Source organism: Pinus tabuliformis, chromosome 8 (assembly GCF_031772625.1).
Source record: "Pinus tabuliformis cultivar Carrire ecotype Pingquan chromosome 8, CPIR1, whole genome shotgun sequence".
Classification (NCBI taxonomy): Eukaryota; Viridiplantae; Streptophyta; class Pinopsida; order Pinales; family Pinaceae; genus Pinus; species Pinus tabuliformis.
The window spans coordinates 1,433,866,698-1,433,893,597 of NC_142294.1; the positions used below are offsets into that span (position 1 = coordinate 1,433,866,698).

General features: G+C 36.7%; 2 protein-coding genes across 2 annotated transcripts; both read right to left on the reverse strand.

Moving 5' to 3' along the window:
• Positions 1-10,460: 10,460 nt before the first annotated feature.
• LOC149241062 (chaperone protein dnaJ 8, chloroplastic-like) lies at positions 10,461-11,959 on the reverse strand. The gene is made up of 3 exons (XM_089367439.1): positions 11,580-11,959; positions 11,272-11,340; positions 10,461-11,156 (listed from the first exon to the last, which is right to left on the reverse strand). Exons 1-3 carry the CDS (start codon positions 11,793-11,795, stop codon positions 10,986-10,988), a joined length of 456 nt encoding a protein of 151 aa, XP_089223565.1. The 5' UTR covers positions 11,796-11,959; the 3' UTR covers positions 10,461-10,985.
• Positions 11,960-16,869: 4,910 nt separating this feature from the next.
• Positions 16,870-18,398, reverse strand: LOC149241063 (chaperone protein dnaJ 8, chloroplastic-like). The gene is made up of 3 exons (XM_089373860.1): positions 17,973-18,398; positions 17,659-17,727; positions 16,870-17,549 (listed from the first exon to the last, which is right to left on the reverse strand). Exons 1-3 carry the CDS (start codon positions 18,186-18,188, stop codon positions 17,379-17,381), a joined length of 456 nt encoding a protein of 151 aa, XP_089229986.1. The 5' UTR covers positions 18,189-18,398; the 3' UTR covers positions 16,870-17,378.
• Between the last annotated feature and the right edge of the window lie 8,502 nt (positions 18,399-26,900).

A 26,900-nucleotide genomic window follows, 5' to 3' on the forward strand; every position in this document is an offset into this window, starting at 1 on the left:
TATATATTCCAAGAAAAGGAACAATCATTACCATGATTTACTATATATTAATGGGTATTAATGAAAATATGGGTGAGAAGCTTCTAAGAGACGAGGATCAAGTCTAATTTAATCTTAGCCATTGATTAGAGATTAGATCACGACCGTTGATTTCTCAACATGAAAAGTATAAAGGAAGGCTTGGGGTCAGTTGGAGAACATAAAGAGAGAGAGAAACACTTCAGCTAGATCAAAATTCTGGGGTGTGGTTTGCTGATAATTTCGGAGTAAGCTTCTAGTGCAGAGAGGGGTAGCACGGCAGTGAGATCCAAGGCCGATAATACATAGCAGAGAGGTAGTGCAACACTAGGGAGAGACAACACAACTCCAGGAGGGTGACATAGAGGCTGGAGGGATGATGCAGTCACATAGAGGCAGTGTTGCGGTTTCTGTGAGGCAGACCAGGCATCAATTCAGCAGGTTGATTTCTGAGTCGGGAAGGCTCACTGGGAGGGTGACGCAGCTCCTAGAGGAGGTGACGTAGTCCCAGTGCAAAGCTGGGAGCAGCCATCGCTGCATAGCACTGGGGATAACACAATCACCTGTGGGGTTTGTTCATCCAATTGTTGGATCTGCCAAAATATCTGTCTCTGGATAGAGGTACTTCTGTCGGGTTTATTCTCTGTTGGGTGAGCCAAATTTGGCACCCTAGTTGTATTAAAAAATCTGCTTAATAATAAAACCCTCATATCTGCTGCATCGTTTTCCCACACTGGGTTTTTCCGGGGACGTTTACTCCAAAAATAAGCGTGTCCTTTGTGTGGTTGTCTCATTTATTTTTCAGTACTTGATCTGTATAGTGGTGTAGACTGCTGTGTATTTTCATTATTATTTTCTTAATATCTTTGAAAATAACTTGTTAAAATGAAGAACACAAGTAGGTAATGCAAATCAGTTTACTGCAGTAGGATTTCTGGTTTGTTAGATTAAGAAATTTCCACATGTATCAGAGAAATTGTAGATCAAGGAGGACTGAAGCCATCAATGAAAGGATGGAGGAAAATCTGTGCGTGAAGACAGATGTCTCAAGAGACAACGTAGTTTCAGACCAAGAGAGCAGAGGAAGAGTGACGCAGTCACCAAGAGAGGCTCACACAGAGCCTGCGTCAACCTAATTGGGTGACGCTGTTACTGCAGAGGGCAGCGCAGTGGTTACTGGGCCAGCGCGAAGACTGTCGAGTCTCATTTTTCCGGTTGTCCTGGCTAGAGGTGCAGATTTTATCTGGAGTTGCTGGTGGGGTGTTAATTCTGTTGGTGCAGAACAATACCTAGTGGGGCAAGAGAAAAGTAGAGGGAATCAGTTCCTCAGAAGATTTCTTGCCAAGAAATCTAGATCCAGTGCTGAGCAGTAGCAAAGAGAGATCAGAGAGGGGTGGTTCGACAGTGGTTGGTAGAAGGATTTCCATGAAGGAAATCAAAATTCAGAGGGAGCTTGTTCCTTAGAGGATTTCTAGCACCAAAGAAATCCAAATGCGAGTTTTGTTGGGGCAGCAGTGAAAGAGGGAGAAGAGAACCAGATCGTCATTCGACATTTGGCAGAGATGGCAGCAACATCTCTAGGAGGGAGGTGGCGAGATTTAGAGCTGTAGTTCGAAAGAGCTACAGATGGGGCAGGATCCTTGAGGCGCCCAAACTCTTGGATCACATACGATTACGGGAACCCTTAATGACAGTAGCAGAATGACGGGAGTCAGTTGGTGCGAGGGATGATGGAGTAACAGTGGCATAGCTAGAGTGCCAAAGTCTGAAGCAGCGCAGTGGAGTGTTGCAGCAGTGTGGGAGGCACAGAGCAAATACAACAACAACACAATAACATTAGAGGGTCAACACAGATTAGCAGCGGATGTAGCTTCAGCATCAAGGGGCATCCAAACTGACTAGCATGTCAACTTTTTGGGTGGCTTTTCAGTTTCTTACTTCTTAACCACTGAGTTGCAGTGCACCAGTTAGCAGTGGCAGTGTTATGGGCAGTATGATGCAACATATTGAGAGGGAGCTGTAGTACAGATGCAACAGTGACAGTGACAATAGTAAACATTGCAGCGATGTAGTGGATGAAGGGCAACAGACCGAGCATCAACAGCGCAAAGGATCGATGTTGTGGATCAGTTTGATATTTTTGCTAGGAAGTATTGCTAGAGCACATTCCTCTCTAAGAGGGGGTGTTGTTTTTTGGGTAGCATCGGATGTGCTCTAGCTTCGAAATTTTGTGGAGGGGCTAGAACACATGAGTCTCCAAGACCTAGAAATCGTTTGGTGAAATTACACCTGGATTGTATTTTATTAAAATAATTAATATAATGGGGTTTCTTAGTCTAAACTTAGGAAAATTAAAATATTAATGGGTATTAATGAAAATATAGGTGAGAAGCTTCTAAGAGATGAGGATCAAATCTCATTTAATCTTAGCCGTTGATTAGAGATTAGATCACGACCGTTGATTTCTCAAATTGAAAAGTATAAAGGAAGGCTTGGGGTCAATTGGAGAACACACACAGAGAGAGCAACACTTGAGCTAGATCGAAATTCTAGGGCGTGGTTTGTTGAGCATTTCAGAGTAAGCTTCTAGTGCAAAGAGGGGCAGTTTGACAACAAGACTTTCATCCAGAGTCGAGAATACATAGCAGAGAGGCAGTGCAACACCAGGGAGAGACAACGCAACTCCAGAAGGGTGACACAGAGGATGGAGGGCTGACGCAATCACATAGAGGCAACATTGGGGTTTCTGTGAAGCAGATCAGGGATTAATTTAACATGTCGATTTTTGAGTCAGGAAGGCTCACTGGGAGGGTGACGCAACTCCTAGAGGAGGTTATGCAACTCCTAGAGGAGGTGGGAGCAACCATCGCTGTACAACAATGGGGACAACACAGTCACCTGTGGGATTTGTTCATTTAGTTGTTGGATCCGCCAAAATAGATAGAGGTACTTCTGCTGGGTTTATTCTCTGTTGGGTGAGCCAAATTTGGCACCCTAGTTGTATTCAAAAATCTACTTAATAATAAAACCCTCATATTTGTTGCACCGGTTTTCCCACAGTGGGGTTTTCTGGGGATGTTTAGTCCAAAAATAAGTGTGTCCTTTGTGTGGTTGTCTCATTTATTTTTCAGTACTTGATCTGTATAGTGGTGTAGGCTGCAGTGTATTTGCATTAATATTTTCTGAATATATCTGAAAATAACTTGTTAAAATGAAGAACACAAGTAGGTAATGCAAATCAATTTACTGCAGTAGGATTTATGGTTTGTTAAATTTAGAAATTTCCACATAACAAACATGAGTAGGTGATATCTGTCTGAAAGGAGGTGTAGATAGATAGATTTCATCTCTACCAATGCCTTTTTGAGGGTCAGAAAATCTGCAAGTGAAGGCTCTCCCCCTAGACTGTCATGTGCCACTGCACTTCTCCAACAATAATCTTTCACTAATACCAGTGTATCATCATAATGCCTTTTGGTTGCCTTAATCCTATCCGCGTTCATCTTCAATTGGTCTTCCAATTTATAGGCATGAGTAGGCTTGTGAGCAACATTTACTTCATCAACTGATGGGACTGAGTTTACACTGTCGACAACCTATGTGTTATCATCTTTGCACACCTCTTGGGAATCATCAACTATCATGGTTGCATTAGTTTCTTCGTATTCATCATCTAACTAAACAATCTCACCAAGTGATGACAATCATTTTGTAGCAATTTCTGACTCTCCTTCATCCCAAACTCTTGTTCCAACCTGTTGGGGTGAGTTTGTGATAGCTTCATTTTCAACGGGTGTGACTTTTTCCAATTCATCTTGGAAGGTTTGGTCATGGTATTAACTTTCAATCCTTACTTCCTGGTCCTTAGCTACCTTTTCATCTTTGGATCTTCTATTCATTTTTTTAATATGTTGCCGTTGATGACACCCATGCTTCCATGTGATCTATCATCTTTGCAAAAATCTTGCCACAATTTTCAAATTTTTGTGCAATGTGTTCTTCTTGATTTGGAAGCATTTTTCCCTCGTTATAAGATGTTCTTCAAACCCAATAGTTTTCCAAGAAAATGCTCTGATACCACTGTAATGTTCCAAACTAGAAAATACAATAAATATCAAAACATGCACTAAACTGTAGCTAAGAATTTTCACACCTGTAGGCATGTATTTACACAAATAGAAATAGGTCAGAGAGCCATAGAATAACAACGATAAAACTAAGCCATTTTATTGATTTTAAAGCTAGAACTGAATACGATGGGGTGAATAGATATGGCATGAGCTTGCTATTGCAAGCATGCAATACCCAGGTGAGAAACTAAGTGAAATCTCTTATTGAAATGACTCAATTTATCTGAACGCACTGCCCAGAAATTGTTGTTGTTGTTGTTGCTGGAGGAAAACTGTGAAATGAGCCCTAAAAAATGCTCCAAAATTTTTGAAAAATTAGAGAGGCTCCTCACACCCCAAACAATAAAACCCATAAATATTTTGAGCTAATTCCAGCTGACTCTAAATGCTCAAATAGTGCGAAAATCCCAACTAAACCAACAATTCGCCCTGCTATAAGAATGAAGATTTTAGGCCTGAATATCCCCTGAAAAATTCTGAAAATTTAACCACGAACTCCTCTCACAAAACCCTGAAAAACCTAGAAAATTATTGGTTTGAATCCACTAGTCACTGAAACCCCAAAATCAACGTGTAGCCCTTCATGTCTACCAGTGAGCTACAAAAATCGAACTTTTGCAAGAATGCACAATTTCCCTAGAGGGAAACTCCTCCAAATCCCACTAAAATTTATTCCTCAAACGTCTAGCCAAAATCAACTCCAATACCCGGAAGAACACTACTGCTCAATGCCTGCAAAATAGCCGGAACTCCAACCCACCGTAGTTGATCCTCCAATGAGTAACTCGAACTCCCTCTATGCCCAAGGAGTGACAAACTAAGTGAATACCGCAATCACTGTACTAGGAGATGATAAACTATTACTCTATGGATTTTGTAATTTGAATTGGGTTGAAGGTGTCGATTCTTGAAAAGGACATTCAAATTTTGTTTGAGCTTGTGATAAGGGTTTATATCCTAATTTGGTAGGAAGTAGGCAGGAGTTGCATGTATATAGTAAAATGTTTAGTGAGTTTTGAGGTTGTATGAAATTGCAAATTGGTGTTTGAGATTGGAGATATGAAATCAAAGTTAACAAATATGTACTGTGATAATTAGATTTGTATCAATTTGAGAATCCTGTGTTTCATGACCACTCCAAGCACATTGATATATACATCATTTCCGGAGAGATAGGTCATAAAAGAGCGTTGTATCCATTTATTATATTCCTACAAAGTTGCAAGTTACTAAGATTCCAACAAAGCCTTTAGCGAAAGGAAAGTTTGAGATGTCGAGGGAAAAGATTGGTGTTGGTAAAAAGAATTTGCATGTAAAGAGGGAATGTTAGCTTTTGGGGTTACTCCAAAAGTGTTTGCACCATGCTTGGGGTTGCTACCTGTAATGTGGGGCGCATAGTGTATGGATGATCCTTGGTTGTTTCGAGATGGACACACATGTGTGAGATGGCTTGCTCATTGATTGCTAATCCTTGTGTTGGATGCGTATGTGTCATTCTTTTCCTCAAAACATTGGAGACCTAGACAACTCATGTCATTCTTCATGATGCACGCATGGAGAGCAGGTCACTTACTTGGAGGTGGAGCAATGAGTATCTTGGAGGAGGGTGTTGACATTTAAATGGAACAAGGATGCTTAGTTTCTTGCACGGAGATTTGTGCTTGAGTTGAGGAAACTTAGGTTGAAGGCATGTTGGTGTTGTGGACTCAGAGGAGCACATGACCTAGGAGGAGCATTGGAGTTTTGGAGGCTTGTGGAGGTGGAGCATTATACCTTCTTGTTAAAGATTTGTGCCTTGGATCCTTGCTAGTTGGATGTCTTCACCTTGGAAATTGGCATGTGTCACTCTTAGAGGTGTGCATCACATGTGGGGCTATCATCTTGTGCATAGTTTGCTTATAGTGGGTTAAGACCACTTTATATTATTGACCTCCCTTACCCTGCATAAATAGGAAAAGGAAAGAGTTCATTCATACATAAATTCATCACACATTTGCTTTAGAGATGTGAGGAGTGGAGTGCACTATTTCCTCTCTCTTGTGTATCCTCTTTGTATTATCTCCCTTTTTCTTTTTGCACAAGAGTTCTTGGAGAGTTCAAGGGATATTCTAAGGTGAGGGTTTCACCATAAAAATGCAAAGATGCTATGGTTTTTAATAAATCATAGAGGGATAAAGATAGAATTGTTCTTGTAGCTCTTGTTGAAGAAGAAGACTAGGTTTTTAGAAGCCCTAGAGCTACTTATTATGTGTGAGAAGAAGAGAGGGAGGCATTTTGCTTGGGCGAAGAAGGACTTGCCTGTTGAGCATTCCTGGTGGATTGGCCAACTCATTTTAGAAGTGATTCATAGTTGGGAGGAGTTGGTGGCTAGGGTTTCAAGGTATCCATGGCTATACTTGGAGAACTTGATATTGTACCAACTTGTGATATGCTAAGTATGTGCATGTACTTCATCTATTATATATTAATGAAGTGTTTTGATTGCCTAATTGTTGTGTACTGTCAAATTTGATTTTCAACTTGTATTGTTGTCTTTTTTACTAGGTAACTTACAACACATGTAGTTCATGTGGATTCAACATAACATAGGGCTTAAACTGTTAAGAGATTTTAACATATATCTTGAAGATAAGTGCGACATGTTCAATGCTATGAACTTTGTTGTACTAAAATTATTTCATATCTATTATATGCATGAAAAATTGAGTTGTGACTTCTTGACATTGAAGTACAATCTTTTCTCTTGAACTGCATGGTGATTACGATTCGCTATTGCAATTAAATATTTTAAATCAACCCTAAGGTTAAAACCTCTAAAAAATTTCCAACGAGCATACAATTCAAGTGCAAGAGTATGAGATGGCATTCATCGACCCACATACATGTGTCACCTCCTGCCATCTAAAGCCATATACCTACAACGACCCTACAACTTCAATGACATCAAGTCCTTTGAATCATGACCCTTGTACCTGTGGCATTGATGTTTAGAGCTGGCAACATTTATCAATGGAGCATGTGGGATATCTAGTGTTCTTGATTTCCTCTAGTGAATATGGATTTCAATGTTAATTCCTTACCTGCTCTTCAACCCAATCTGCTCCTTACACTAGTTCATCCCTTCCTCCATTATCTATTTGTATTCAATTTATTTTCCTTCTTCTTAACGGCTCTTTGCCTAGGCCATAGGGGTTGATCTCCAACTCGTGTAGAATTGAAAAGCCATGGAGATAGCTAAATCTTTTAATCAAGTTATTTCTTTGGCATCCCAAAAGAAACTCAAGTTGTTGGAGGCAAAAGTAAATTCTAAGAGAGCTTCTCTCCAGGCAAAGAACATTAGCACACATGACATAATTTATCCTCAATTTGGGCATCTATGACACAAAATTTTCAAGACATTGGAATTATATTGCCACATCAAGTTCTTTGTGGCTCACACTCTCTAGATAGAAAGTTGAGCATATGGACCTTTGTTTGATATTGTACCAACTTGTGATATGCTAAATATGTGCATGTACTTCATCTATTATATATTAATGAAGTATTTTGATTACCTAATTGTTGTGTACTGTCAAATTTGATTTTCAACTTGTACTATTGTCTTTTTTACTAGGTAACTTACAACACTTGTAGTTCATGTGGATTCAACATAACATAGGGCTTAAACTGTTAAGAGATTTTAACATATATCTTGAAGATAAGTGCGACATGTTCAATGCTATGAACTTTGTTGTAATAAAATTATTTCATATCTATTATATGCAGGAAAAATTGAGTTGTGACTTCTTGACATCGAAGTACAATCTTTTCTCTTAAACTGCATGGTGATTAGGATTCACTATTGCAATTAAATATTTTAAATCAACCCTAAGGTTAAAACCTCTCAAAAATTTCCAATGAGCAGACAATTCAAGTGCAGGAGTATCAGATGGCATTCATCGACCCACATACATGTGTCACCTCCTGCCATCTAAAGGTATATACATACAACGACCCTACAACTTCAATGACATCAAGTCCTTTGAATCATGGCCCTTGTACCTGTGGCATTGATGTTTAGAACTGGCAACATTTATCAATGGAGCATGTGGGCTATCTAGTGTTCTTGATTTCCTCTAGTGAATATGGATTTCAATGTTAATTCCTTACGTGCTCTTCAACCCTATCTACTCCTTACACTAGTTCATCCCTTCCTCCATCATCTATCTGTCTTTAGTTTATTTTCCTTCTTCTTAATGGCTCTTTGCCTAGGCCATAGGGGTTGATCTCCAACTCGTACAACTCGTGTAGAATTGAAAAGCCATGGAGATAGCTAAATCTTTTCATAAGTTGTTTCTTTGGCATCCCAAAAGAAACTCAAGTTGTTGGAGGCAAAAGTAAATTCTAAGAGAGCTTCTCTCCAGGCAAAGAACATTAGCACACATGACATAATTTATCCTTAATTTGGGCACCTGTGACACAAAATTTTCAAGACATTGGAATTATATTGCCACATCAAGTTCTTTGTGGCTCACACTTACTCTAGATAGAAAGTTGAGCATATGGACCTTTGTTTGGATCAGTTGGAAAAGCAAGGTCCGCTTCTCCTCACCCTCTGTCCCTGACTTGCAAAAAAAATATGAAGAAGTTATAGTTAATGAAGCAAGAGCATCCCATTAATATCTCAACTAATGACTCAACCAAATTGGTTCTCCAAATTCTTAGTTTTATGTTTCATGCTTGGCCTTTCAGACTCTGTCTCTCATTTTGTTTTACATACTTAAGTCCTCAAATATAGTGGTTTTAGATTCCATTTTGGCAAACCCACCATTCAAAACAATATGCATTTCTCTGGCCCTCAAAGCAAGCTTTTAGCACTTATTAATCTATGCTCTGTCCAAGATACAGTTCAAACTTTCATTTTCAAACATTTTAAGAGGCAAAACAGTGCAAATATTTTAAATGTTCTATTTACTTGTCTGAATTTCTACAAATAAAATATATATCTTACATCCCCACCCCACCTTTAAGGGATTTAAAAAGAAGAAAGAGCGCTCTCAAAAAAATTAGAAACCTTTAATATAAGGTGAATTTTTAAAAATTTACATCAAGAATTTGATTCTGGAAATTTCTGCAATCCCTACACATCCTTCCTTTAAAGGGTATTTTACAATTTGGCTTTCCAAAAATGGAAATAGTCTCAACCAAAATTTTCAGTTATACGCTAATCTGTGTCTCCAGATAACAACTACCAATGATCGCCAGTTCACACAGAACATTGGTCACACACCAATTGCCCCCACATAACACTGCTTATGCATCACTCATTCGCAATAGATTAACAGGTTTCTTTAATATCCAATTCTAACAATAGTTTTAGACCATCTTTGTGTTTTGCTTCCTCAGATAATCTGTGTCTCCAGATATTTTTCCTTCTACACTCCCATATTGCCATACACTCGTTTTCCTTCTACTCACACCAATCGTCTTCAACTTTGATTTCAAACCAAGAAAGGGGTTCAAGGTTTCTACAATTTCAAATTCAATTAAAATGATTTCAGTTTCTTGGAATTTTCTCTGGAGCAATCTTTGCTGCCCCAAAACTGTTTATACCCTTTTCCATAAGTAGGATACATACGCAGCGACATTTTTCACTCAAACCCTGAAAAGGAACAAGCCTTCAGTGAATTTCGTCTGGATCTTTTATCATTAATGTAAACAAAGAAACACAATCTATAAATTTCCACTGTTTTCTTGAAAAAGGAATCAGAAGAATTTACATTTTATAAGGCAAATATGAATACTTTCGAAATTGTGATGAGTTTCTTCTTCCGTATCTATCACATAAGTAGTTTTAGTGCCACCCCATTGTTGGCCACTCTTCGCCGCTACATCTGTAACCTGGACACTTTGCCTACTTCAATCGCCCTCATTAACTTTGCCAGTGTTGCACAGTTCAGATCTCTCTTGCTACAGGATCTACGCATCTATAGCCCCAAGCATAATTTGTCAGGGATTACCCTAGATTTGTCACGGTAACAATCTAGAAAGCAAATACTCAAAACTAATTGATTGAATATATCTCAGTGCCAGATGAAACATATAAAATCAACATTAATGTTAAAACTTAACAACATTTGAATCCTGCAAATACAGGCAGGGATTTCCTATAGTTACAGCCAAGAATAATGCCTTGTTCAGGATGATATACAATAGAAAAATTCAATATGGAATGAAACGGCTTCATTATGTCTCAAGGATCAAATATGTAGAAATTTTGCATTATGTAATGAAACGGCAGCATTTCATCTCAATGATCAAAAATCTCTTAATCAAAATAATGGTTTCCATTAAATGAATGTCATTACAAATTGCAGGAAGAATAGTTAGGAGCTCTTTAATGAAAAGCAGATCCCCCATAATAATCACATGGTCCATCCCCATAATAATCACATGGTCCAGAGAGATATCCCGCAGGTATGTACAAGTAGTTGAGAGTATAAATGAACAGAACATATGTACAGGTAGTCTAATAATCAGGACCCATGACCAAATCAAATGACTCACTAAAACAGAGACAACTCAGAAAGATGTTGCTTCATCTGGATCAGTAAGTCCTTTGTGTTGTGGAAACCAACGGAAGATAAATAAAATCAACTATACAGGTAGAAGAACATATTGTATTTCCAGGAGATGAATGAAGAAGCTTTATGGGCTTTCTAAAACAGTTGTTTTTCTGCCAATAACAGGAACTTTATAGATAGCCCATAACAGTCAACATGGGATCGGTAATGGAGAGGCCATAACTGTTTGCAAGGCCGGGCAATAGACACCTACACAGTCTATGATGAAATTTCATCAGGTATAAATGTTAATATGAGAGGAATAATCAAGGGTTCCGGCTCCTTCCCATCCCATCCATTCTTCCCACTCGTCCCAATAATCGTTATTGATTCCCATCATGCCCTCCACAGAGTAATCACCAGAATAGCTTTGCTGCTTTGCCTTTGCTAAACTGGACATTAAAGTCTGCTCATTATCACAAAAGTAACAACAATCAGAAAACCGTGGGCCTGCATAAGAATCCCATATTACAGAATGAAAATGCATATAGATAAAGATTACTCTTAGGCAGGCAATTTACCTCATAAGCCTGATTGATCTTGTGAAATTGAACCCCACGCACATCTCCTTTGCAAACATCCGGATGATACTGTAACCAGATTATATCAACATATGAGTGCAATATTAATGTTTTCTGACATTCTATATGACCAGGGATATTGCCGGACAAATTTTCTTAAAAATTCTCAAGAATGTGTGAAGTCTGACATTTTTAATTTCTATTTCAAACCTGTATCTCTTTTTCTATTTGCTTCAGAAATGGAAGATTTATTGAAAATATTTGATCTTGAAAGTAAGAGACATAGCTTCAAATGGGTACTTGCATACCTGCAACGCAAGGCAACGGTAGGCTCTCTTCACATCTTTTTCAGAAGCCCCAGGGCTCAATCTCAGAGTCTCATACTGCTCTTTCATCCCAGGAAAAGCAACAGCGGCCATCACAGTTACATTCCTCCTGCCTCCCAAATTCTTCTTCTCTCCACTCTTATTTTCTAAGAATGTTATCCCATTGACGCCCCCAAGCCTTTTAACAGAGGCAGCCATGATTTCTGACAAAGGAAACCGCTGAACAACAAACCAAGCTTGAAATCCTCTGGTGCACCCGAATCCAGTTACTAGACCAATACAAACAAACAGCAGCGATCACCTCAAATGTGGGTATCAAATCACAAGGTAAGAATGCAGATATCAACTGATCCACCACCGTACTCTAGCATAATGATATTTATAGCCGATTTCAAAATTATGACGCCGACTGATTCAGTAGTGCAATGATGGATTAACTTAAACACGTTTGCCGTTATCTGGTACTTCGTTGTAATTTGTTCTTCTCCACTGCCGCGTCAGCGTTCACCGTTTCTAAATATGTATTATCTCAAGAATGGCCGTTGCCAACGAAATTTGACCATCTAGATTCTCGACCATTTCAAAGCGCGTAATTCTCATTCTCACCGATCTACGTCGCGTAATGTAACTGTTATACATTTGGATTGACCGTACTCTATCTTTTTATGCTTTAGTTTTGTGCGTATATATATATAAATATAAATATAAATATAATATTTGGTATAAATTATAAATTTGAATATTGACTTTGCATAAATGGAATATTCCGAATTATATGACTAAATTCAGAAACACAAAATTCAAAACATACGACAAGACCACTAGATATTTTAATTATAATATTTTAAATTGGAATTGGATAATATAATTTTAGCAAATTTTAACTAAAACATTTCAAAAAAGAGTTATTTTAGTGTGATGTTTTAGAATTTTTTTGGTGGATTTTTTTGGCTTATTTTTTCTAAAATCAGGCGAGAATTTATTGAAATCGCAAGATTAATAGGTAAATCTTGCACAATAAAAATACCCTAGAGTTTTTATAGCCCTGAATCCATATATATAGTTAAAAAACTAGTTTAAATAACACAAATCAAGATTTCAGCTCAAAATTTTCCATCAAATTCTTATAATGTAAACTCCAAAAAATCGCACTACCACTCCAAAAAAATACCAAAAAATTAGATTACACGCCATTTTGAAGTTCTTATCCGTTCCTGCATCGCGGGCAGGGTGACGAGTCTCCACCTATGGTATTCGTACACGTACTCGCCTTACGGACCCTCCCTGGAGGCAAGAGCTAACGAGCCTGCCGTAGGGCATTAAATGGCCGCTTAGCTGCAAGCTCGGGCAGGGTGACGAGTCTCCACCTATGGTATTCGTACACGTACTCACCTTAGGGACCCTCCCTGGAGGCAAGAGCTAACGAGCCTGCCATAAGGCATTAAATGGCCGCTTAGCTGCAAGCTCGATAGTGCGATAACACACCGCCATTATTTTTTATTTATCTAGTCACCCCGCGCGTGTGTTATTGGGCTATTGAGCTGCAAGCTAAGCGGGCATTTTATGCCCTATGGCAGACTCGTTAGCTCTTGCCCCGCCTGGTTATGTGCTCAGCGGTGGATACTTGACACGTAGCAGTGTATTCAGCTGTAGGGCTGAGCTGGCAATTTGGACTGAAATCAAACTAGTCCTATCTAATTTTCGTGGTAGCAACTTATTGTTCGTTCGCAGTTGGTGCTCTTCGTTACAAGGAGATTTGAGACTCCAAAGCGGATTTCAACTGACAGTCGATTCGCGGTTGGAACTCTTAGTTAAAAGGAGGTTTCAGACTCCAAAACTGGTTTCAGAGAGAGGAGCAAGATATTAAGTAAAGGAATTTAGATTTCTTAAACGATGTTTAAAAAAATAAAAAAAATTAATAGGGATCTTGTTGTAAATATTAATTAGGTTTATTTTATTGGATTGATTGATTTTATTGACGAGGCTGAACAATCTAAGGAATCAAGAGTAACAATACTGGTTTATTTTCATATTTTTTTAGCATGTGTTCTTACTCTCAACAATCTAAGGAATCAAGAGAGTAAGAACACATCTAAGGCATTATATACAACTTGAGTGGGCTTAATGGTTAAGAGCATGTGTTTCCTCCTAAGGTCGCATGTTCAAAACCAAAGGGGGTAGAGTATGTATGTCTTCATAGACATAATAGTGAAATCATGGAGGTGTGTCCCTTGCCCTACAAACAAGGGGTCTCATACGCCAATTTGGTAAAAAAAAAGAGTTAAATTGGAGGGAGAAAAAAATGAAAATCCTAAACAATGAATATAAAGAATTTGGGTTGTGTAAATTTTAATTATGTGGATTGACTTGTGTCTTTTGAAATGTGGCTTTTAATTTTTTTATGATGTTAGACATGTCTATTTTGGAATAGGAATTTTAAAATTTTAATTTAATTATCAATAATGTTGTTATGCATGTTTATTTTGGAATAGGACTTTAAAATTTTTAATTTAATTATCAAAAATTATTAGGTGGATGGTGGTGATTTTAAAATCTTGTTACATGTCTTTTTAAAGGTATGTATGTTTAACATAAATATTAATATTAATTCTTTTTAGAATTAATAATAATAGACATTGATTGATTTTGGAAGAAAATTCAAGCTATCAGAAATTTCAAAATGGGATAGCTCTTGTTCATGGATTTGTTGGGACCTATGATGCATTTCACACCATATTTTGGCTTGAGTTAGCCTATTGATGTCATTGTTGGCTAGATGCACCCATATGAATTGGACCTATGTTGATGACTAGGTAAGGCAAAACTCAGAGTTTACAGTTCGAGAAGGCTACTTTGTTTTATTGTTTCAAGTAGGACTTCGTCTAAAGTCTTGTGTTTTGTTACGGGTTTAGACTCCCAACTATCAATTGAAACTGAACTCCTTTTGTTGGTTGTTAACACATGGTAAAAATAGAAATACACAAATAGAAATACATCAGAGAGCCATAGAATAACAATGATAAAATTGAGCCATTTTATTGATTTTAAAGTTGGAATTGAATGATGGAGTGAATAGATATGGCATGAGCTTGCTATTGCAAGCATGCAATACCCAGGTGAGAAACTAAGTGAAATCTCCTACTGAAATGACTCAATTTATGTAAACGCTCTGCCCAAACATTGTTGTTGTTGTTGGAGGAAAACTGTGAAATGAGCCTTAAAAAATGCTCCATTTTTTTTGAAAAATTAGAGAGAGGCTCCTCACGCCCCAAACAATAAAGCCCATAAATATTTTGAGCTAATTCCAGTTGACTTTAAATGGTCAAATAGTGCAAAATTCCCAACTAAACCAACAATTCGCCCTGCTATAAGAATGAAGATTTCAAGCCTGAATATCGCCTGAAAAATTCTGAAATTTTAACCATGAACTCCTCTCACAAAACCCAGAAAAACCTAGAAAATTCTTGGGTTGAATCCACCAGTCACTGAAACGCCAAAATCAAGGTGTAGCCCTTCATCTCTACCAGTGAGCTCCAAAAATCGAACTGTTAAAGAACGCACAATTTCCCTAAAGGGAAACTCCTCCAAATCCCACTAAAATTTATTCCTCAAACGTCTAGCCAAAATCAACTCCAATACCCAGAAAAACACTACTGCTCAACACCTGCAAAATAGCCGGAACTCCAACCCACCATAGTTGATCCTCCAATGAGTAACTTGAACTCCCTCTATGCCCAAGGAGTGGCAAACTGAGTGAATACCTGCAATAAAGCTCTGTGGAAATCTTGAATTGGACTCCCCAAATTACCTCATTAGGGAGAAACTCAAAGTTCTCCGAATTGAAGGTTAAATTCCACTTGAAAATTCCTTGTGCTAAGCAGCATTGATTGACTTAGCTAAGGAACTCAAGTAAACTCTCAAATTCTGAAATGAAATGCCAAATAGAATGATCAAAATGAGACTCTAGCCTTCCTTTTATTGTTGCTTTCCCTTCCTCATACCGTGGGTCGATTTTGTTATACTATGCTTTGATACTATGGTTTGATTCTTCCCATTGTTCAATTTCCATTTTGGTAACCTCCACAACTTATCTTCACTTTAATTTTTCTTTTCTCCTAAGTTTAGCCTTCTTTTATCTCCAAAAATTATATTGAGCCCTCATAACCCATTTTCCTAAGTTCATCTGACAAAAATACTTATTATTCACCAAAATTACAAAATTGAGAATTTCCCTTAACAAAATTATTAATTGGGAACATGACACTAGTTTTCCTTCTACTCATTCCAATCACCTTCAACTTTAGTTTCAAACCAAGAGTGAGATTCAAGGTTTCTACAATTTCAAATTCAAGTGATTTCCATTTCTTGGAATTTCTTCTGGAGCAATCTTTGCTGCCCTAAAAATCTGTTTTGACCCTTTGCCATAAGTGGGATACACACACCCACATTTTTCACTCAAAACCCTAAAAATGAATATGCCTTCAATGAATTTTGACCATATATTTTATCATCATTTGCTTTTTTTAAGAACACATCGATGGGATTCAAATTGATAAGCTTTTCACAAAAGTGTCTTAATATTGTAGGACCTTTTCACAATAAATACCTTAACAATGCACGCATTCAACATAAATACTAAATCAACAACCATATCTTTTATCATTGATGTAAACAAGAAAATGCAATCTATGAATTCCAACTGTTTTCCTGAAACATGAATCAAAAGGTTTTACATCTCATCTAAAAGGCTAATATGAATACTTTTGAAATTCCTCAAAGCCATCCCATTGTTGACCACTCTTCGTCGCTACATCTATAACCTGTACACATTGCCTACTTCAATCACCCTCATTAACTTTGCATGTGTTGCATAGTTCATATCTCTCTTGTTACAGGATCTAGGCATCAATGCTCCACTCGATGGCTACACAATTACAACCCCAAGCATAAACTGTCAGGGGTTACCCTAGATTTGTCACAATAACAATTTATAAAGAAAAGACTCAGAACTAATTGAATAAATGTATTTCAGTCCCAGATGAAACCTATAAATTCAGGATTAATGTTGAAACTTAACATCATTTGAATCCTGCAAATAAAGGCAGGGATTGGCAATAGTTCCATCCAAGCATAATGCTTTGTTGAGGATGATCTACCATAGAAAAGTACATCATGGAATGAAACGGATTCATTTTGTCTCAAGGATCTAATATGTAGAAATTTACATTATGTAATGAAACAACAGTGTTTCATCTTAATGATCAAAGATCTCTTCCTCAAAATAATGGTTTCCATTAAATCAATGTCATTACAAATTACAGGAAGAATAGTTAGGAGCTCTTTATTAAAGAGCAGATCCCCACAATAACAAATGGTCCAGAGAGAGGTCCCACAGCTATGTACAAATAGTTGAGAGATTAAATGAACAGAGCATATGTACAAGTAGTCTAATAATCAGGACCAATGAGCAAATCAAATGACTCACTAAAACAGAGACATCTAAAAAAAGTTGTTGCTTCATCTGGATCAGTGAGTCCTTGGTGTTGTGGGAGCCAACGCCAGAGAAATAAAGTCAACTATACAAGTGAAAGAGCATTATGTATTTCCAGGAGATGAATGAAGAAATTTTATGGGCTTTCTAAGACAAGTGTTCTGCTGCCAATAGCAAGAACTTCATAGATAGACTATAACAGTCAACATGGGATCGGTCATGGAGAGGCCATAACTATTTGCAAGGCCACCCAACAGATACCTATACAGTCTGTATAGATGAAGGTTTCATCAGGCATAAATATTGATATGAGAGGAATAATCAAGGGTTCCAGCTCCTTCCCATCCCATCCATTCTTCCCACTCGTCCCAAGAATCATTATTGATTCCCATCATGCCCTCCGCATAGTACTCCGCGGAATAGCTTTGCTGCTTTGCCCTTGCTAAACTGGACATTATAGTCTGCTCATCATAACAAAAGTAACAGAAAATCATTGGGTCTGCATGAGAATCCCATGTTACAGAATGAAAATGCATATAGATAAAGATTACTCTTAGGCATGCAAGTTACCTCATAAGCTTCATTGATCTTGTGAAATTGAACCCCACAGTTATCTCCTTTGCAAACATCTGGATGATACTGTAACCAGATTATATCAACATATGAGTGGAATATTATTTTATGTTTTTTGACATTGTACATGATCAGGAATATTGACAGGCATAAAGTTTCTTAAAAAACTTCAAGAATGTGTGAAGTTTTACCTTTTTAATTTCTATTTCTAACCTGTATGCCTTTTTCTATTTGCTTCAGAAATGGAAGACTTATTGGAAATATCTGAAGTTGAAAGTAAGGGAAATAGTTTCAAATGGGTACTTCCATACCTGCAACGCAAGGCGACGGTAGGCTCTCTTCACATCTTTCTCAGAAGCCCCAGGGCTCAATCTCAGAGTCTCATACTGCTCTTTTATCCCAGGAAAAGCAACAGAGGCCATCACAATTACATTCCTCCTGCCTCCCAAATTCTTCTTCTCTCCACTCTTTCTTTCTAAGAATGATATCCCCTTGACGCCCCCAAGCCTTTTAACAGAGGCAGCCATGATCTCTGACAAAAGAAACCGCTGACAGACAAACAGAGCTTGAAGTGCAATTGTAAAACTGATCTTATCCTCCGGATCCCCAAATGGGTGCACCCAAATCCAGTTACTCGACCAAAACAAACAGCAGAGATTGCCTCAAGTGTGGGTATCAAATCACAAGGGAAGAATCCAGATATCAACTTATCCACCACCATACTCCAGAATAAGGATATTTATAATCGAATTCAAGCTTATGACGCCGACCGATTCAATCATGCAATGATATCGACTTAAACATGATTTGCCATTATCTGGTACTTCGTTGTAATTCGTTCTTATCCACTGCCGCGTCAGCATTCCACCTCTTCTCAAATATGGACTATTTGAAGAATGTGGATACTAATTCGTAGACACGTAGCAGTGTGTTCAGCTGTAGGGCTGAGCTGGCCATTTGGGCGGGAATTGAACGAGCCATATCTAATTTTCCTGGTAGCAACTTACAGTTGGTACTCTTTGTTATAAGGAGACATCAGTCTCCAAAGCGGGTTTCAACTGACAGTCAATTCGCGGTTGGTACGGTTAATTCAAAGGAGATTTCAGACTCCAGAACCGGTTTAAGAGACAGGAGCAAGCTAATAAGTAAATATTTAATATGGATGTTGTCGTAAATAATAATATTTTTTATTTTATAATAGAAAAAGTTATTATAATTTAGTTTTCAAATTCTGAAAATGTAACTTTACTTAACTCTGTTCTTGTTATTTATTTTAGTTAGTTTTGACCACGTTTAGTATGTTTGATATTTTAATAGAAGTTAATAACGTGAACAATTTGTTTATTTATTATTATTATTATTTTTTTAAATAATGGAAAAAGTTATAATTTAGTTTTCAAATTCCGAAAATGTAACTTTACTTAACTCTGTTATTGTTACTTATTTTAGTTAGTTTTGACCACGTTTAGTATATTTTATATTTTAATAAAACTTAATATTACTTATTTTAGTTAGTTTTGACCATGTTTAGTATATTTTATATTTTAATAAAAGTTAATAACGTGAATATTTTTTTTTAATAGAAAAGTTATTATAATTTAGTTTTCAAATTCTGAAAATGTAACTTTACTCTATCACTTTTATTTAAGAAATTTCCTTTGTATTATTAGTTAATATTGTTTGAATAATTTTATTTTTATTTATTAATTTTATTTTTAGATTAGTTTAATCTATATTTTAGTTTGAAATATTTTTTTTTTATAAAATTATAAATATTAAAATTTTGTTTTTATGATGAATTACACTTAAAAATTTCTCTTTTGAGATTTTTACGAAAAGACTTTACTTAATTCATTATGGATCACAAAAGCCTAAATACAAAAATATTAATTGATCAAATTATATAATCTTAATGCAAAAGGGTTATTTTTGGTATTTAATTTATTTATATATTCAAAACTATATTTTGAAAAATGAAAAATTTGGTTGGAAATTTAAAACAATTGTTGAAATTACATATTTCAGTTTTTAGGATTGTATAATTAGCATCTAATATGGTTTCCCAATACCCTCAATCTATTTACACTGGTTTGGTTTCCCAATCTATTTATACTGGTTTGGTTTTCCAAGACGTTGAATCTAATTATCATTTAAAGATATAATTTATTTGAATAATGTAAAATTACAATTTCAACTTGTGTTCTTTTCTCAATTTTGTAGATTATAGCACTTGTTGTTCACATTACATAGGGATAAAATTGTTAAGAGATTTGTGAAGCAAATTTACCACCATAAATTTTGCTATACTTAAGGTAATTTAAAATATGTTATATGAATGAAAAATGTGTCTTAAGGGTTATAACTTGTTGCTATTGAAGTACACTTAGTGATTTGTAATGAATTGAAGTGAAGTATTTGTTGTTGCTCACTAGCACAATTAAATATTGTAGATCAGCTCTAACACTAGGGATTTAGATTCGAGAAACCTCGAGTAAGAACTAAAATTTCTACATTTGCATTAGAACTCTAATTCTAGAAATTTCTATACATTATTGGAGCTTTTTCAATTAAGATTGCTCTCTTGGTGAAGAGAGAGTTGGATATTTCAAGTTTGTTCTACTTGGGAGTGGTACTGGACCTATTATAGGTCGATTGTATGTGAAATCTTAGGGCACATGGGAGATGTGTTGAAACCCTCGAAGGGTTAATCTACTTCATTTTCATTGATTCATTTTTTGAGGTATGCTTCACAATTTGTAGGATGATGATTGCCAAATTTAGAGAGTATGACATGTTGGATGGTGATTCTAATTTCTTATGTTGCAGGTAGTGCATGGGACACATGCATATGGAGGAAGCTAAGATCTGGGAGCGCATTGAAAAATAGATAGTAGCACCAATTAACCTCAAGAAGTTGGTTGCTCGTAACAAGGAGAAGATCAAGCATGAGCTCAAGGCAAATTGAATCATTCTTTATTTAATGATGGGTCGCGTCATCCCTCACATTGTAGACACAACAATTGGTAAGAAGATGTTTAATGCTTTGCTTGGTTTATTTAAAAGAACTTGGGTTTCTTGATACATTCTCTTGCAAAACAAGCTTTCAACCATTCAATTAAGCAAGACAAATATAGTGGTGAATTATCTGGGTAGGATCATAGATATAGTGGGCTACCATAGGGATGAAATGGAGGATAAGGACTTGGTATCCATTATTGTGAATAGACTTGTTACTTCTTAGAGGTGTTTTATCTATTGTGTCTATGTTTGTGAAACATTCATTACCTTTAGGAAGGTTTGAGATACCTTTGTGCATGAAAAAATTTGGTTGGATTCCTATTTAGCAGAACAAGAAGAAGTAAAAGAACTGGTCTTCATTGAGAAGACAAATCCAAGGAAGTAGAAAGGTTAGAAAAGGGTAAGAAGGAAGGTTGAATTTTAGGAAGGACTTGAGAAAGGTGAAATATTTAGGTATCCCTAGATGGGACATTATGCTAGTGAGTTTTGAAAGAAGGGAAGGCCAAGTCACAAGATAGGTTGTAGCAAGTATAAGAATTCTAGCATAAGTGATTGAGGGATCATCCCATCTTGAGATTGCCTTCTCCATGGTTTTCTTATCTTCCAATAGTGTGTCAAGTGTTGGATGATATGGGGACATTGGGGCATCAAGACATATGACTTGTGATAGGACACTCTAAAATAGGCTTCATGGGCAAGAGGAGGTATGAGTGTAGAGTTGTGTGATGATGCCATTTATCATATGAGAGAGTTAAGTTCCATTTCCTTTCGGATGTCATTAGATGATATCTTTGAGTTGAATGATGATTTATTCTTGGTTTGAAAAATATTCTTTCAATTTATTATATTGAAGAGAAAACAAGTAGAGTTACATTTGAAGGACAATAATGCACTATTAGTGATTGTAGTCTAGCAAGTCTAAGGAGTTTAGTTAGAGGTGTGAGAGGGCGGGCTCTATAAGTTGCTTGTTGATCCTATGACACTTGTATATTCTAGTGAAATGTTAGATGAAACTTCTAGCTTTAAGGAGGCCTATTAAAAGAAGGAATTGTGGGAGCCTATAGAATGATGTTTGGAAGATTGTACCAAGACTAGAAGGGAATTCAATAATTGAATCCAAGTGGTTGTACACATTCAAACATGTGGAAAATGGGATTATTGAAAATACAAGGGAAGGCTTGTGGCAAATTGGTTCTCACAGAGAGAGGGAGTTGATTATGATGAGACATTTGTTCTAGTTGCTAAAATATACTTCTATTTGTACCCATTGTTTCTTAAGCGTCATGTTTTGGATGGCACTTATATTGGATGGATGTGAAGACCACCTTTTTAAATAGTGTGATTGAAGAGGAAGTATATGTGAATTAGCCATAAGGTCTCCACTTAGTCAACTTGTGTCATACCACTCTTGTTCACGGGATATTAAAGAATACCCCTGATCTCACTAGCTATTGATAAAAAACTTCCAAAATTATTTCGTTGACCGCCCCCCATACATATTTATAATAAAAATAACCCCTATTTTTATCGAATGCTCCGTTTTATACCCCTCAATATCTATAATTCCCCCATACCCTAATATGTACAATATATTGACTCTATTTTTCACAGTTTAGAAACCCCCTTTATGACTGAACATGGTAATATATTTATCAACAAGGTAAATCCCTCATGAAATTAGCCTAGAGGATTTGAGGTGCATGGGCATGACACCCATGCTTGAAGGGTGAAGAAATCCCTTTATGGGTTGAAGAAACTACCATGAACTTGGTACTTGAGGATTTGTGAGTTACTATTGAACTAGGTTTTCACCAAAACTATTGTTGATCCAAAACTTTGTTATTTGTATATAATGTTGATTTGGTTGTCTTAGTTTCTTTATGTAGAAGACTTAATCATTACTAATGGTTCACAGAAGGTCATTATGTGGTGCAAGGACAAGTTGTCAAGTGAATTTGAAATGAAGGATATCGGTCTACCAGATTATTTTCTAGGGGTGAAGGCTTGGTATGGTTTAGGAGAGGTTTTTGTGGGCAAGGGAAGTACACATTAGAGTTTTTGGAGAGAATCTAGATGCAACATTGAAAAACCTTGGCCACAACCATGATATAAATAATTTGAGGCTCACTTTTTATGATGATGTTGATTTGGTTCATTGTTCATTATACAAGCATATGAGAGGATCCTTGATGTATCTTGTGAATATCAAGGTGGATATTTTCTATGTTGTAAACACACCAAGTCAATATATGGTTGCTCCATGGGAGACACATTGGGTGGTTGTGAAGCATGTATTTATGTATCTGAGAGGCATAGTTCATTATGGCATTAGATAGATAGGAGATGATAAACTATTACTCTATGGATTTTGTGATTTGAATTGGGTTGGAGGTGTCGATTCTTGTAAAAGGACATTCAAATTTTGTTTAAGCTTGGGATAAGGGTTTATATCCTGATTTGGTAGGAAGTAGGTAGGAGTTGCATGTATATAGTAACATGTTTAGTGAGTTTTGAGGAGTATGAAATTGCAAATTGGTGCTTGAGATTGGAGATATGAAATCAAAGTTAACAAATATGTACTGCGATAATTAGATTTGTATAAAACTCTTTGAGAATCCTGTGTTTCATGGCCACTCCAAGCACATTGATATATACATCATTTCCGGAGAGATAGGTCATTAAAGGGTGTTGTATCCATTTAATATATTCCTACAAAATTGAAAGTTACTAAGATTCCAACAAAGCCTTTAGTTAAAGGAAAGTTTGAGATGTGGAGGGAAAAGATTGGTGTTGGTAAAAAGAATTTGCATGTAAAGAGGGAATGTTAGCTTTTTGGGTTACTCCAAAAGTGTTTGCACCATGATTGGGTTGCTACTTGTAATGTGGGTGCATAGTGTATGGATGATCCTTGGTTGTTCCGAGATGGACACACATGTGTGAGATGGCTTGCTCGTTGATTGCTAATCCTTGTGTGGATGCGTATGTGTCATTCTTTTCCTCAAAACATTGGAGACCTAGACAACTTGTGTCATTCTTCATGATGCACACATGGAGAGTAGGTCACTTACTTGGAGGTGGAGCAATGAGTATCTTGGAGGAGGGTGTTGACATTTAAATGGAACAAGGATGCTTAGTTTCTTGCATGGAAATTTGTGCTTGAGTTAAAGAAACTTAGGTTGAAGGCATGTTGGTGTTGTGGACTTAGAAGAGCACATGACCTAGGAGGAGCGTTGGAGTTTTGGAGGCTTGTGGAGGTGGAGCATTATACCTTCTTGTTAAAGGTTCGTGCCTTGGATCCTTGCTAGTTGGATGTCTTCACCTTGGAAATTGGCATGTGTCACTCTTAGAGGCGTGCATCACATGTGGGGCTATCATCTTATGGATAGTTTGCTTATAATGGGTGAAGACCACTTTATATTATTGACCTCCCTTACCCCGCATAAATAGAAAAAGGAGAGAGTTCATTCATACATTCATTCATCACACATTTGCTTTAGAGATGTGAGGAGTGGAGTGCACTATTTCCTCTCTCTTGTATATCCTCTTTGTATTATCTCCCTTTTTCTTTTTGCACAAGTGTTCTTGGGGAGTTCAAGGGATATTCTAAGGTGAGGGTTTCACCATAAAAATGCAAAGATGCTATGTTTTTTAATAAATCATAGAGGGATAAAGATAGAATTGTTCTTGTAGCTCTTGTTGGAGAAGAAGACTAGGTTTTTAGAAGCCCTAGAGCTACTTATTATGTGCGAGAAGAAGAGAGGGAGGCACTTTGCTTGGGCGAAGAAGGACTTGCCAAAGATGATGCTAGCTTGTTGAGAATTCTTGGTGGATTGGCCAACTCATGTTAGAAGTGATTCATAGTTGGGAGGAGTTGGTGGCTAGGGTTTCAAGGTATCCATAGCTATACTTGGAGAACTTGATATTGTACCAACTTGTGATATGCTAAGTATGTGCATGTACTTCATCTATTATATATTAATGAAGTGTTTTGATTGCCTAATTGTTGTGTATTGTCAAATTTGATTTTCAACTTGTATTCTTGTCTTTTTGACTAGGTAACTTACAACACTTGTAGTTCATGTGGATTCAACATAACATAGGGCTTACACTGTTAAGAGATTTTAACATATATCTTGAAGATAAGTGCGACATGTTCAGTGCTATGAATTTTGTTGTAATAAAATTATTTCATATTTATTATATGCATGAAAAATTGAGTTGTGACTTCTTGACATTGAAGTACAATCTTTTCTCTTGAACTGCATGGTGATTAGGATTCACTGTTGCAATTAAATATTTTAAATCAACCCTAAGGTTAAAACCTCTCAAAAATTTCCAACGAGCAGACAATTCAAGTGCAGGAGTATGAGATGGCATTCATCGACCCACATACATGTGTCACCTCCTGCCATCTAAAGGCATATACCTACAACGACCCTACAACTTCAATGACATCAAGTCCTTTGAATCATGGCCCTTGTACCTGTGGCATTGATGTTTAGAACTGGCAACATTTATCAATGGAGCATGTGGGCTATCTAGTGTTCTTGATTTCCTCTAGTGAATATGGATTTCAATGTTAATTCCTTACCTGCTCTTCAGCCCTATCTACTCCTTACACTAGTTCATCCCTTCCTCCATCATCTATCTGTCTTCAATTTATTTTCCTTCTTCTTAATGGCTCTTTGCCTAGGCCATAGGGGTTGATCTCCAACTCGTAAAACTCGTGTAGAATTGAAAAGGCATGGAGATAGCTAAATCTTTTCATAAGTTGTTTATTTGGCATCCCAAAAGAAACTCAAGTTGTTGGAGGCAAAAGTAAATTCTAAGAGAGCTTTTCTCCTGGCAAAGAACATTAACACACATGACATAATTTATCCTCAATTTGGACACCTGTGACACAAAATTTTCAAGACATTGGAATTATATTGCCACATCAAGTTCTTTGTGGCTCACACTCTCTCTAGATAGAAAGTTGAGCATATGGACCTTTGTTTGGATCAGTTGGAAAAACTAGGCCGGCTTCTCCTCACCCTCTGTCTCTGACCTCCAAAAAAATATGGAGGAGTTCTAGTTATTGAAGCATGAGCATCCCATTAATATCTCAACTAATGACTCAACCAAATTGGTTCTCCAAATTCTTAGTTTTATGTTTCATGCTTGGCCTTTCAGACTTTGTCTCTCATTTTGTTTTACATACTTAAGTCCTCAAGTATAATCGTTTTAGATTCCATTTTTGGCAAACCCGCCATTCAAAACAATATGTATTTCTCTGGCCCTCAAAGCAAGCTTTTAGCACTTACTAATCTATGCTCGGTCCAAGATAAAGTTCAAACTTTCAATTTCAAGCATTTTAAGAGGCAAAACATTGCAAATATTTTAAATGTTTTATTTACTTGTCTGAATTTCTACAAGTAAAATATATATCTTACATCCCCACCCCACCTTTAAGGGGTTTAAAAAGAAGAAAGAGCACTCTCAAAAAAATTAGAAACCTTTCATATAAGGTGAATTTTTAAAAATTTAAATCAAGAATTTGATTCTGGAAATTTCTGCAATCCCTACACATCCTTCCTTTTAAAGGGCATTTTACAATTTGGCTTTCCAAAAATGGAAATAGTCTCAACCAAAATTTTCAGTTATACGCTAATCTAGGTCTCCAGATAACAACTCCCAATGATCGCCAGTTCACACAGAACATTGGTCACACACCAATTGCCCCCACATAACACTGCTTATGCATCACTCGTTCGCAATAGGTTAACAGGTTTCTTTGATATCCAATTCTAACAATAGTTTTAGACCATCTTTGTGTTTTGCTTCCTCACATAATCTGTGTCTCCAGATATTTTTCCTTCTACACTCCCATACTCCCATACACGCGTTTTCCTTCTACTCACACCAATCATCTTCAACTTTGATTTCAAACCAAGAAAGGGGTTCAAGGTTTCTACAATTTCAAATTCAATTAAAATGATTTCAGTTTCTTGGAATTTTCTCTGGAGCAATCTTTGCTGCCCCAAAACTGTTTATACCCTTTTCCATAAGTAGGATACATACACAGCGACATTCTTCACTCAAACCCTGAAAAAGAACAAGCCTTCAGTGAATTTCGTCTAGATCTTTTATCATTAATGTAAACAAAGAAACACAATCTATAATTTCCCACTGTTTTCTTGAAAAAGGAATCAGAAGAATTTACATTTTATAAGGCAAATATG

Bases quoted from the DNA above. Each gene is read 5' to 3' on its own strand.
- LOC149241062 (XM_089367439.1), bottom strand. From the start codon at position 11,795: ATGGCTGCCTCTGTTAAAAGGCTTGGGGGCGTCAATGGGATAACATTC. The intron at 11,341-11,579 runs GTATGCAAGTAC...ATCTGGTTACAG, and splicing joins ACCGTTGCCTTGCGTTGCAG to TATCATCCGGATGTTTGCAA. The intron at 11,157-11,271 runs GTAAATTGCCTG...GATAATGAGCAG, and splicing joins AGATCAATCAGGCTTATGAG to ACTTTAATGTCCAGTTTAGC.
- LOC149241063 (XM_089373860.1), bottom strand. From the start codon at position 18,188: ATGGCTGCCTCTGTTAAAAGGCTTGGGGGCGTCAAGGGGATATCATTC. The intron at 17,728-17,972 runs GTATGGAAGTAC...ATCTGGTTACAG, and splicing joins ACCGTCGCCTTGCGTTGCAG to TATCATCCAGATGTTTGCAA. The intron at 17,550-17,658 runs GTAACTTGCATG...TATGATGAGCAG, and splicing joins AGATCAATGAAGCTTATGAG to ACTATAATGTCCAGTTTAGC.